Genomic DNA, 14,170 nt, shown 5'->3' with positions numbered 1-14,170 from the left:
GTCTAAAACACTGAACAGTTTCAGAATTACTTATGGTGTGTTGTCTGGGTGCATCTGCTTGCCCTGAAGTTATTTTTGCTTTCATTCACTCAGAATTTTCTGCTGAGTGACTGCAGTGGGACTGAATTACACTGGATATGGTGTTTGGTGGACAATTTGTGTTGGAATGAAATGCCTGATTCGTATCAAATTCTTCATTGAACTCTTAGGTGTTCCATGCAGGATTGAAATTGACCTTAGGTAAAGCTTCAATATCCTGCTATAAATCCACGTTCAATCCAGCTCACTTTCATGTAAGTGTAGGACAGAAACAAGAGGTGAAAGAGCATAGGACAAGAGGACAGGGACAGAAGTCTCCACAGTCAGGAGCATTACTGAAATCTCGAGATGCATCTTAACATTAAATAAAACTACATATTAGTATAATGATAGGTATCTGTGGTTTGCTCTTATTTATCACAGTATCTGCATCTAAGATGATTAGTCTGATTCCTATTATGTACTTGAAAAACTTATATAGTCAAGTGAAAACTGAAGAAAAACTCCTTATCTGAAGGATGTTAAATACATGAAAAACCTTGTTAAAAATATTGCAAGAAAATGTGATTTCTGTCAGTTTAACTCTGGTGCTGCAGTCCCTAGATTAGTATCAGACATGGTGGTGGTGCTGTGCGTTCTGATACTTGTGCAGTAAAATAAGGCATTCCTCAAAATCATACTCAAACTTTCTTCCTTTATTCCTGTGCCGGAAGCCCCACAGCTTTGTTGGAGTTGTATTAGACCATCCAGGAACAATGCTCCATCCCCCTTGCCATGTAAAAAAGACAGGAAGATTTAAAACAAGTATTGCTTTCCTTAACCATAGATAGCATCATTTCCTAGTGTAGTGCTCAAGTAATTCTAGTTTGCATTACGACAATCAGGGTTACAGAGTTGTTATGTGATGTAGTTCTGACAGCTTAGTGGCTTGGGCACAAAGCCTAATATGATATTCTCTTCGGTACAGAGGTGACAAGTTAAGCTCTTGAGCTCCAGCCCTAACTAAGGGTGCAAGCACTACCGCAGAAGGAACGGTTTAGATTTGCAATGCAAAGGGCTGGAGCCAGCAGGAGCAGGGAAGTGATCAACCCCTTGTACTCAGCACTGGTGAGTCCTCACCTTGAGTACTGTGTTCAGTTCTGGGTCCCTCACTACAAGAAGGACATTGAAACCCTGAGATGTTTCCAGAGAAGACAGTGAAGCTGTAGAGTCTAGAGAACCAGTCTTCTGGGGAACAGCTGAGGGAACTGGGATTATTTAGTCTGGAGAAGAGAAGGCTCAGGGAAGACCTTATCCCTCTCTACCTGAAGAGAAGTTATGTTGAGGTGGGGGTTGTCCTCTTCTACCATGTAACTAGTGATAGAACTAGGGGGAATGACCTCAGTTTGCATGAGGGGAGATTCAGGTTGGATGTTAAGAAACACTTCTCCACAGGAGTAGTCCGATGCTGGAGTAGGCTGCCCAGGGAGGTGATAGAGTTACTGTCCCTGCAGGCGTTCAAGAAACATTAGATGTTGTACTGAGGATGTGGCTTAGTGGGAGATACTGGTGGTAGGTGGACGGTTGGACTGGATGAACTTGGAGATCCTTTCCGACCTTGCTATGACAAGTTTTTGGTCTTTCCTATTATCATTGTGTTCAAATATTTTTCTTTTGCTTTATATTCAAATACTTTTGTGTTTTACAATGTTAGTAGGTGTCTGGCTTGGGGAAAAAACATTGACCCAAATAGGCATATGTGGAAGACGAAATAATGTACTTCCCTTAAACATCTTCTTTGTCTGTTATTTCTGTCTTCTAACTGACACTAAGCTCTCCAAGATCTTTCTGGCTTAATTTTGCTGTAGGCAGCATAAGAATGCTATCAGTGCGAAGGGTATGATGAGCCAGAGACTGACTGGCACAGAGGTTGCATTTTGTGGGTTGTCACCATTACATGCAAATTATTCAAACTTTTTTAAAAAATGAAAAAAAAAAAAAAAAAAAAGGAATCCTTCTTTCCCTCGGTTGTGCAGTTCTGTGTTGGAAACGTAGTGTTCATTTGAGGTGAAAGTTCTATCTATTTATAGATAATGTTAAAGTCTGCAAGCTGCTGCACGTTCAAAGGAACAGAACAGTGAATAAAATAAGCAAGTGAATTTATTTCTCTCCTTTTCTGATTTTTCAGAGTAAGGATCCTGCTAAAGGAGAACTGAGAACAAACATAATAAGAATGTAAACCTAGTTTCTTGTTTTCTTTCAGTGCAGTAAGTGTAGTTTTGCTTGTCACCTGAATGAACAGACAATTAGAGATAGAAGCAAACCTTAGCGCTTTTCAGGCTTCTATAAAGGTAGTCGACAGTTTTGCCATACCTGCTGCAGGATTTCTTCCCAGGTATCTTTCGTTGTTCAGTTTCAGAGACAACAAATTAAAGTGAGAATGGTAGAAGGTGTAAGTTAAGTGAGTTATGCTGACTTGTTTATCTTTCTGTAGCAAGGAGGGCAGGTGAGATGCTTTTGCTATGGACTGATTCATTCCCTTATGACTTCTGGTTGAGAAGCGATCTCCAGAGTATGAGATTTGAAGATAACCAATGACTTTTTAAGTTATAATGCAAGTTTTTGTGCATCAAAGAGCAGCTCGCTCCCTTTGCACTGCTCTCTGTAGCAGGGGAATATTTTTTTTTTTCCCTGAAGAGATTAAGAAGACAGAAAACATATTTTTACCCCAGTAACTATTGCATACTGGAGTAAATTCAAGTGGGACTTGATACCATTCAGCAACCTCAGTTTTATTTGTGGTTAAAGTGAATTCAGAAAAGAGAGAAGTGTGGCAGTGCATGGTTTGCTTAAGACGGGAAGAGAAAGACCTTCCTCTGCTTTTAACAGAAGAGAGGAAGAAATTGCGGAGTCCATTGCAGGGTCTCCTTTTAACATCTTTCTTACTGATATCAAGGTTGATTGGTTTAAAAATAAAAGTGAAATAATACAGTGGGAGTGCAGCAACCACATATCACTTAAACTCTAGGATGCATATCTAAAGCGGTATTTGTTTAAGGTGCAATCAATAATGAATGCAAAAGCACTTGTTTCTTTCTCAAACATGTTTGTGCAAACATGGATCATCCAAGGTCATGCACACCAAAAATGTGTACAAAGTGTGCGACACCTTAGCTGGCGTTTGCAGTTTAGAGAATTTGCTTGTTTTCAGGAAAGAAAAAATAGTCTTTTGGAGTCTGTTAAAGGACAGTGGCAAAAGAAATGTGGTTTTGGAAGACAGAAAGCATTAATTTCTGGCCATGTATTTATTTTTTCCGTGTGGTACTAACTGAACACCTTGGAAAATCCTGCTGCTAGTCATTAAGAGTGAAAAATGGATGTTTACATGTAAGAAGAGATTTGGACTATACAAAAAGATGCTATTTGAAGTACAGAAGAAAATGACATTGTCCACAATTGTTTAGTGTTATGGCCCTTATAAAAAAAGATAAATACTGCGGTATTGTCAATAAGATGTTTAAAAGTCATATGAAGAGAGCGTTTGAACAAATGGGTCAATACCATTTGAAAACACCAGCTATGAGTTATCATTATAAAGGCTTTTGTGAAGGGAACGGCAGCAATTCAACAGCAGGTACATTTTGGAGAATTGACATGAGCGCATGCTTTCTAAAGCAAAACTTGAAAAATAATAACTGCATCAGAAAGGAGAACAAAATCCCATCTTATTCCACAGTTCTTACAGGGGCAGTATGCTTGAAGGCAGTCTGTGCACGCTATTTACCAGCTGCAGCATTTAAGTACTCAGTTTATGTTTATGTAGCACTTGAAGTGAGGCTGTCATTCTTGAAGCTACACCACCTAAGCAAAAGAAAAAAAGTCAACCCAAACCCCTTCAGGCATAGTGAGGCTCGAAGGTATTCATAGAACCAAAACCACAAGCAGCAGGCAGGAAGCAGCTGCTGAAGCTCCCTGCCCCCATTGCTTTCTTTGGTTAGTATCTCGGTCTTCTGGACAAAGCAAACCTAACATTAGCTGGAATATGCTGCTTGTGCAGTTTGCTTTTTCTCACTTCCTTGTAAGAGCAGAATTGTCTAGGGAAACTTTCATGCTTTTGGGCCACATTCTGTAGCCTTATCACAGACTGAAATTGAAAAATGAGATTTTAAGCACAGTTTTTGTATAGTTGCTATAGATATGTGTGCATAATTGGATACTGGTTATTAAAAACTTGCTCATTATATTCCTGATAATGAGATTGTCTGTTATGAATTCCTGGAGAGTGTTCAGTTTTCTTTCTTCTTTTGTTTTATCCTAAGCCACGTTCTGTAGCTGTGTGTGCAGCCCCAGGCCCACTGTTCCCACTCAGGAGCTGGAGTGATCTGAGCTATTGCTCCCTGCAAAAGGGATGAAACGTTCAAAATGTTCAGTGAGCTAAAGGGGTGGGAGATGGGCTTGTTTAGTGTGGGTTCCAGCCTGCCCTTTGATATTGCTGGAAGCTACATTTATACTTTTATTTTAAACACTGGTCCTGGAGAAAAGTACTGTAGGTACCTCACATCTGTAATTTAAGAATATGACACCAGATATTGCTTAGCCTAACTTGGAGCTCTTCTGAGATACCGTAGCAGGAAATTAAATGCCTCTGTCTAGCACTGCAACAAGATGTAAATATATGTAAATATACCTAGCCCTGCCCTTATGGGTGTCAGATTTTCTGTCCTTGTAATTTCTACAGTGTTTTCTTAAACTGATCTCTTTGGCTCTGCTTGCCTTCTTCATGCCAAGCCACCTGCCTCACCTCTCCTTGTCACAGGGCTTTGGAGAAAATGTTGCATCTTCTATAGCTGTTGATTCTCCAGCGCTTTTGAAGTCTCTCTAGTTTGCAACTCTGTACTTCGCTTATCTACAAAGAGGGAGAGACAACACCCGGGAGGGTTGTTTTTTGTCTTGGCTATTTCTTTTTTTTCTGTCACGAGAGAGAATTTCCTGTTACTCGCTTATCTCTGTAGACACTGGAGACACACTTGAAGAAAATGGATGAAGGATGAGCCTTCCCCAAAGCGATGCAACATGGTACCTATCCTCTGCCTGGGAGGGAAGGAGAAAATGTGCATGCCCTGATATCCATGTCTAAGCCACATACGTTCCCCCAACCAGCACAGCAGCATGATGGAGGTCTCTTCTTGCAGCTGGGAGTTGGGGCTGTTTTTAGAGGAAACATGCATGACTGCCAAGAACAGCTTTTACAGCAGTTGTTTTACCTTTTCTCTACATAAGCACTTGTCACCTGGTTTCAAACTGTTTTTCAGAGTTGCTGGTGGGCTCCTGTCAGTCACAATAACTTGGCTCAGGGTTGTGAATTTCTCTGCTGTGATTCACTGGGATAGTTTGGCTATTTGTTATTGAAATGCTAGTGCTAACATGAGATGGGAAAGGAGGACAATGTATTCCTCTGGTATATTTCTGGAGAATGTAGTTAAGGGGAAATGAGAGTTTGACAAGGACAAGAGACGCTGAAACTGGGATAGCTGGAGATGATATCAGTGAGGAAATAGCATCCTATAGCTGGTCATCACCCCTGTAGAAATCAATGACTTCAATGTACTCTTCTGTACATCTAAAGCTTGTATTTCATAATTTGAATGAGATGGAAAATAATGCTACGTGAAGTTTTGTTTAATCAAAACCAGACATTTCTACACTTCTATACATGGAGGGTCTGGAAACTGTGGTGTTCCTAATGAGGTGCTGGTGAGAGTGCCAAGGCTGTAAATTTTCTTTTGCATATTTGTGTCTGTATGACTTAGGCATCTCAGTGTATGCCATGGGAGTGTTTAGTAGAGGTGTATTTACAAAGCTGGGAGTTAAAACTAGCTTCTTGCTTTCAATGGCCTGTTAGAGGTGTGAAACTAGATTTACTTTTGGGCCATAAGCATATTGGAGCTTTCATTTCTTCTGCCTTTTTGGAATACCCCTCGTTTCTCCTTCCCTAGAGGCTTGTGCTTTGATTAAAACTAAGCTGAACTAGCAGAGAATACCAACACAATGCTGGTACAAATCAGATGGAGAGAAAATGTTCAAATTTACTTACTGATGCATGTAATACACTTAACACATCTAAGAAGCATGTTATGCCACGTAACCTCCCTGGAGTTGTCTGGCCAAGTGTCTTTTTTTTTTTTTTTTTTTTTAATATTTATCAACTAATTTAAATGTTAATGTAACAGTTCTTGGAGGTCTTTTGGTCCAAAAGCTAATCATAAATTCGTAGAATGGCTTGAATTGCAAGGGACCTTAAGTATCATCTAGCTCTGACTTCCCTGCCATGGGCAGGGTTGCCAACCACTTAATCAGGCACTAGATCAGGTTGCCTAGGGCCCCATCCAACCTGGCCTTGAAAAATGGTTATAGTAAAATACTAAAGGATGCACTCCCCACTTCTGTGCCAAATGAAGTATTGATCCATGATTGTCCAGGGCCTGGTAAACTGCAGGTGCTTCCTCAGAGTAGCAAACGATAAACATTCTTTATTAACTTAAGCTATTGAGAATGTGCTTAAGTGTAGCAATTTGATCTTATCTCTGTGACAGATATGCAAAATGAAGTATTTTTGCTTTTCTATCTTCTATACCATGGGATGCATAAGTGAAAACAGCTTCACAGAAAAAACTGCTTAGTATGAGGACATGAGTGGTAGGACTGGCTTGGAAGCTTCCTCAATATGATGCACTCAGTATGATACATGGACCTGGTTTAGTATCATCTAAGTAATTCAGAGTTTGCCAGCCATCTCCTAGAAAGATTCACTCTGAAGTTGATCTAGATTTTTGTTTTTCAGAATCTGCCTGCAAACTGTGGGGAAAGTGTTAATATTAAAGAGTACATACCTCAAGAATCTCTAACTTTTAGTAGTTCTTTTTTTAGGTCTCAGAAAAATCCTAATCCATTTTGTATTACTGGTTTTGTATTGCTGACATGTTTTGATGGGGAACACTTGCATAATAGTGTGTGGCATTTTTTTTTTTTTGTATAACCTTATTGAGCAAGTGCCTTCATTATCAATAGAAATTTGAATGTGTTTTAGAGAAGTGATTCTTGAAGTGACAAAGGGTCAATATGCTGATACTGCATACAAAAGTGAGGGGTGTTCAGGCTTAGTCAAGCGTAGACAGAAAAACATTCTTTCTGAATAACAAACTACAGGTGGGCTTTCTTCTGAGGAACAAATGGCAGTTTTGTCATTTCTTTTGAGTTGGTGTTACCCAAATTTAGGCAGTCTTAGGCTTGGCCTGAAAGTAGTTACAACTTGTGAAGTAGTTAATAAGGAATCACTTGATAGAGAGCATGCTAGACGTGTAGCTACAAATATCAGTTTTCTTTAAGTAAATGGAACGGAGGCTTGTCAGAGCCAAAGAGATCATCATCGGCTCTCTGAATGATTAGTCTTCCTGTATAACTGAAGGTTTTTTTTTTTTCCATCCCCAAAACTTGATGTAGTAAAATTCTGTTTGGGAAGAAAACCAAATGCATGTTTCAAAACAGCATGTTACAAAATAGGCTAAGGAAAACATTTTTTATTGGTAAATGTAACTGCTTTATTTCTGACTGTATCTATAGGCTAAATAAATTTTCTTCAAGGGAGAGAGGACGACTAACTTTCCAACAAAATGTAGCACTCAAATACTAAACTGGATACCCAGATTTTGAAGACAAATCTTGAAATAGAATAAGGTGCTTATTAAAGTACTTCTAAAATGTATTTTGTCTGCTTTTGAATTATAGGATTTGTAAGTTGCTTTTTAAGAAACAAGACAAAGAATTGACTCCACCAAAATACTTAGTAAGGCTGATACTAAATTCAGGCATCATGGCTATGGAAAGAAGTAAAATAGTCCTTCCAGTGTACTGCTGTGATAGGTGTGTGCAGGAATACTTGAGGTGATTGGCTGCAGGAGAGCATGGCAGCAGGAAATTACAAAATAACGTTTCGGCAAGGGATGTGAGAGTCCTTGCATAAACTGGAGAGTATGACCTACAACATAAGTCAAGTGAAACAATAATAAATACCAAGCCAAAAAAAATCTGCTGTTGGAGTAATTACTGAAGTAAGAAATTAATGGGCTGAGTGAGGCTGTAGCTCGACAGCTGTGCCTGAAACAAGGCTGAGGAGCAGTGTCCCTGACTGGGCCATGGGCCAAGGTACACTTCCTCTTGCAGGACCCTAATTTTGAATTTTATGCTGTGTTTTGCTGCATACTGAGAACCAAGCTTGGATATTCATATCTTGGAGCGTGGCTGTCATGGTGACTTCTTTGATGTCACTTCTAAAGAACTGCTTAACCTTTGTGTGACAGAGTCAGTCAGTGGGAGGCAGCCACATTGAGCTGGGGGCTGGGAGGGATTCCTCTTGTGACTGGAAGACTCCTGCAAACACCTATCAGTTTCTGGTTCTTTGCAGGGGAGATGTAGAGTTAGTGAACTTTGAAGCTTAACTAAATGATTTGATGTAGTTGTTGCAGGATATTTCAGAATATAAAGCCTGCTTTTTAAATGGCATATTTTGCTAAGAACATAAATAGCACACATAGAATTTTGCTCATTATCTAATTCTTGGTGCCTATTTTGGGTACTACTGGATGTGCAGAGGTGCAGAGTCCCTGGGGCTCTTTGTGTAGTTGTGTATTGTAGAATAGTCCCAGCCATGAAATCTTTGTTGTTCTGGATTTTATACAAGCAAGAAGTGCTAATTTTGCACTTGAAAATGGGTTGGCTTAGGCAGGAGCATCTGTCTGAATGGAGGGTTTGAGGCCTTGCTCTGGGAGAGAACTGAAAATTCATCTAGCGTTAATGAGTAAAACAGGTTAAAGTCCCTCTGAATGCAATTAAAAAAAAAAAAAAAAACAAGCCTAAAACGAACAAACAAAAAAACAATTTAAAAAAAACATGAAAAGCATTCAATTGGATCTTTTGAACATTCATGTGAGTGGTAGAAGTAGTGTAGTGGTTCAAAGTAGAGCTGCTTAGGAAACTCTTCTCTGGTAGTTTGTTGAAAGTCAGACATTTTACTGTGAATAGTTTGGTAATTTTAGTAAGATTTGGTAATATGGTGAAATTCTGATAGTTTTTCTGACACCTTAGCCTGTTCATAATCAAAACCTTCCCCACAGACCCAGAAATAAGGGAACTCTGGAAAAAAAAATCTGTAGTGCATTAGTAGCAAAGAACTGAGATTTCATGTAGGATAAATGCAGAAGCCATACTTAATATTGAAAGCAAATTAATATGTGTAGTGTTGAATTAGGCATAGTGTGTTGTCCAGAAGTGATAGGTTCATATATTTGTTTGTGTAAGCTGTGGTATGTGTCCTGACATTTTCTCTTAATTCTTTGGAGAGGGAGGGGAAGTAACCCAACAAAACTCCCCGAAAAAACAACAATAAAAACCCTTGGGTAGAAACAGTTATATTTCTAGTCAGAGTGCTGTTTTAAGTTGCAACTGCTTTCAGTTACGTATTTTATATCTTAAAAACATTGGGTCATTAGTGATCTTTGGTTCTTACCTATTTTGTTTTTGCATAGTCTAATAGCAGCCTCTGCCAAACGCAAACGCTTTATCCTCTTGTAAGGCTTGTGTAAGCAAACTTCATCACCTCCTTCTGGGGACCGCTGTATCTCTGCTGAGACACGGACAGCTGCTGTGATGACTGCTATTTTCTTCTTATCCACTGCTCAGATTTTGTTAGAATTCTGCTTGCTAGCTTCCTAGCATGTTAGTTTCTTCTTCATACAGAGCCAAAACTTTTCTGTTTTTTACAAGAGCAGTGAAAATTACTGGTTGTAACCTTTTTTTTTTTCTAGTCACGGTTTCTTTTCTATGTGTATTTTCTCAGACATTTCTCTGGTTTCTTCACCTTTGCTTTTTTTTTTTTTTTTAAAAAAAAGTGAATTTCACATTGGTTTCTGAAAAAATGCACTCTCTTAAATTCCAAATCTTGCTTTTGTGTGCATATTAGTTGCCAAATACACACTGTCAGTACAATTTGGCAATAGCATTTGCTCATTATCTTCCTAAAATTCATACTTCTTGTCCAGATTGTTTCATGTTATCTTGAAAGAAGCCATAGCTAGGTACAAAGAGAAAGCTATATGGCTATTGGGATTGATTACACCAGGTAAGTGAGAATCCCTTTAGGAGGAGGATTTGCGTGGACTGGTGAAGCTGTTTGAAGATGATGTATTATGTGCCAGGAAATAACATGTTGAAACAGGAGAGGGAGATTTAGTTCAACAGACTTGTCCTCCACTTTTTCAATAATCAAACTTCTTTTCCTGTTATTTTGCCAGTCAATATTCACCCATCTGTCAGGACAGATCACTTTGCTAGCTATCGAATTTTTGACTGACTTCCTGTAGATCCTTGTCTCGTACGGTTCAGCAGCCTTTGTCCAGTTCTGCACTGAAGTTTTCAGATTTGTGGAGATGGGTGATTCTTTTGTTATATAAGCCACAACTCACCTTGTTTCAAATAAGAACTTGTAAGTTTTTTTTTCCTTTTGACCTTTTGAATAATGTAAAAAAAAGTTAATTAACATTCTTAATCACTTTATTTGCAGCTTTCAAGTTCCTTTTTTTCCTAGGGTGAATGTATTGCAGTGCTTCTGTTCTTGGGGAATTAATGTGGTGTCATGTTTGATTATGTACACAGAGTATTTCTTTTTTTAGGGGGGTCATTGCTGTACAGTAAAATCAGATTTTCTGTTGTGTGAGTTTTCCAAACACCTTAAATAAGCCCTAAATATTTCGTCTACTGGAGTGGCATAACTTTCAGTTCATTTTTGAATTTTGCTCTTTACAGCTGAAACTTGATTCACTTTGGAAGTTTTTTTACTTCAATTTAGGCTCTGTATTTGGTGGTTATTCTGTGCTGTTTTTACTTTGTCATTTTCCTGTGTGAACATGTCATTATCATTCCTCTGAGAGAGGTACTTTTAACTCCGTACTCTTTATGATCAGGCTAATCTTGTAATTATAGCTTCAATAACTTCATTCACAAATGTTCATGGAACACCCACTGCTATACCTGAATTTTAATACCACTGGTACAAGCCTTCGAGGGAGGTTTGACTTGAATTTAATCTGTGTTTTGAGTTCTAGTAAGGCAACCTGAAATATCTGGGATGTTCAGGGAGCTGGGATGTTCTACTGGGTGTCGTTTTGGCAGCTTTTCTCTCATGAGCAAATGAAACTTGATAGTGCTCAGAAAAGGAGAAACTATTTGTAACATAGAGGATGTGCTAGGTAGAGTGTGAGCTGTTCTCTTATTACATCTGACAGCAAAATGACTCTTTATATATGACCAGATATCCTCCTCTATCCTCTCTTAAGTTCTTTTCTCTTCTGCATAACCTTGAGCGCTTATGGGAAGTATTTTCGTAGAATGAGATCACTCATACTACTGAAATCTTCTAAAAATAAACAGAGCTTATAGACTCAAATGTATAGCTTAATTTCCTGTTTAGCTAATAGAAATCTTTCATTTTCAAGTGAGTCCTGGAAGAGGCTCTTCCACTTGTTGTTTGGCTCCCTCTTCTGGTCAGCCTTTGCTCAAATGAAATATTTCTGTAGACGAACAAAACAAAACCAAACCAAAAACCTCCAGAGCAGTCTGCAAGGCTGACACAATTTATGTACATGCTTAAAACTATCACATGATTTGGTTCTAAATCTACTTAATTTTATTTTATTCTCACTAGTTCTGAAACTTGTAAATAAATAATTTCCCTTTGTTTCTTTGCATTTTCATCGCTTCTGTCGGTCTGCAAGCACTGAAGATCACGTTGAGGGCAATCTGTGCAAGTACACATTGCACAGTATTTGGCACAGCCAGATTCTGTGTCATTTTGTATCACATGCTGTGATTAGAAGATAGAGCTTTTATGCTACTATTCTGCAACTGATCATGGTTCATTTCTTTTTCTCCAGGTGATAGAAACACTCTCAAAACTTTCCCGCACTCCTATTGCAATTGGCACAGGAATAAGGTACGTTATTGGCCTAGTAAATGGTGTGAATAATGCCTCCTGCCTGGTCCCCCTTGAAAATGCTGGTGAGGGCCATGTAGGTAGACATGAAATTTTTCTTATCGGACGTTTGTATGACCTGGCAGAAGGAGAAGTCTGTCTTGCAGTTTATTTGGAAATTGATTCTAAAGGGAATCCTCTGTTTCTGGTACATTTACTGAAGTGTCTGAAGCCTTCTTGTGCTGAAACGTGGAAGTGAACAATGAGTAGTTAGTGTTATAGAATGTTTGTGAAAATTATAATATAGATCGTAAATCCAACAACTGATCAATATGAAGAACAGATTTTCTCCTATTTCTGTTTTCTAGAAGTAAGCAAAACTGCCAAATTGGTGAGATTCTTGTTGTAAAAAAGAAACAAACAAAACCCAAAACTCAAAAATCAAACCAATTGAAAAATGAACCCAGTAGATCAGTTAAACCTAACTTTGTGAACCTCCTGTGAGAGGAGGTGAAAAATCACATACTTGAGCTTTGAAATTCTTCACTTTCTTTGTTAATTCAGCAGTTTTGCATGAATGGATGTTAAAACAAAACAAAACAACGTAGGAACCCAAAACAAACCAAAGAACCTTCTCAGTCCTGTAATCCATGTCCTGTGCTGAAAAATCATACTCCACTGTAAAAGTTAACAATAATGTCTATTAGTGGGGTTTTTATGAAATATCAAGTCATACGTACCAACCTAGATATAAATGTTACTGCTTATCAAGTAAGGAAGGGAACATAAAACATTTTAACATTAATGAACTGAGTTATCTGTATGGAAACTTCAGAAGCCAAACCAAAATGACTTTGCAACTCTACAAATTCATAATATTTTTCTTTCTACAGGCCCTTCCCTACAGAAGAAAGCGTTGATGATGAAGATGTCTACAAATGTCTCCCTGATTTGATAGAGTATGTTGTAAACCTAGAGTTAAATGAAAGATTTTGGTTTTCAGTCACACTACAACATATATGATGATTTTATTGAAGAAGGAGATATTAGTTTGATTTCTTTATTTGGTTTGCAATTATGGTGACAAGAGAGAATAATGTTACGAAGGCTTATCTGAAGATTGCAGTATATTTATATATTTAAAGAAACATGTTTTCTAAAGGGTACTGATGATGAAGTGAATCATGAATGCACTTATGAATTATCTTTCTGAACAATGGGAATACATTCAGAGAAATATGGTATCAGTTTTAAGGAACTCAAGGAAATTGTCGTAGTCTTGCAAAGAAAATGCACTGAAATTCTTTGTGTAGATGCATTTACATTTTTGGGTAAGTGTTTGCAGGACTATTAATTATTGCAAATTTTTGTATTGACTTTGAGGCAGAGATAGAATAGACATGAAAACACTGTATAATGGTAGTTTAGACATTTCCAGATCTCTTAGGAGTCATGCTGGATAAGAGCTAGGGTCAGAGCGCGTTGTCTCAAAGATTAAATTACACCAATGTTTGGTTCACTGGCCTTTATCCTGCTTTCTTTGCCTGGGTTATGCTGTAGGCCTCTTGCTCTGGTGTATCTGCTGTTCATACCATGGATTTTTTTTTTTTTCTTTTTTGTCTATAGAGAAGGAAAAATCCTACAGTGGAGTTTACAGTGTACTTCCTGGGTTCATGCAGACAGTTCGCTTTCTAAAATAATTGTCTCTTTTAATTGTAGTCATGTACCTGAATGGATTGATTCTCATTTTTTTTTTTAAATTTTCACTCTGAACAATTTCAGAGTTTCCTACAACAAAATCCCCCAAATAATAAGCAAACCTGAGCAAGTTTTTGTATTATTATGGCCAAACTACTTTAATTATGTTTTTGGCTGTTTTGTAGATGTAATTTAAGAAATGTGGGTGCAAGAGGTTTTGTATGGACTATGTACAGTCTTAGTGTGAATTAAGCAAAACTCCTACAGGACTGACTTTAATGAAGTTAAATTACCTGAGGGTAGAGTTGAGCATAGACTTTATGTGGAGCTAATTATGTTGTCTGCATAAGGGACATCTCTTTTGTGTTGTTTTCAATTTTTTTTTCTTTTAATATCTGGTTTTAAAATGGAAAGTGCACTTTATTATTTTGG

The 14,170-nt window shown here is 38.0% G+C and overlaps 1 protein-coding gene across 1 annotated transcript in view; it reads left to right on the top strand.

Annotated features, from left to right (window-relative positions):
• The window catches only part of VAV3 (vav guanine nucleotide exchange factor 3), a gene marked incomplete at both ends in the record, with an annotated part of 154,840 nt that overhangs the window by 46,716 nt on the left and 93,954 nt on the right, over positions 1-14,170 (top strand). The window contains 2 exons of the mRNA XM_079536444.1: positions 12,003-12,061; positions 12,934-12,999. Coding sequence (XP_079392570.1) covers positions 12,003-12,061; positions 12,934-12,999 — 125 coding nt within the window. The remainder of the gene's footprint in view (positions 1-12,002; positions 12,062-12,933; positions 13,000-14,170) is intronic.

The sequence above is a fragment of the Tetrao urogallus genome, assembly GCF_951394365.1.
Source record: "Tetrao urogallus genome assembly, chromosome: 5".
In the NCBI taxonomy this organism is placed as follows: domain Eukaryota; kingdom Metazoa; phylum Chordata; class Aves; order Galliformes; family Phasianidae; genus Tetrao; species Tetrao urogallus.
This window is presented reverse-complemented; position numbering and strand designations above follow the sequence as displayed.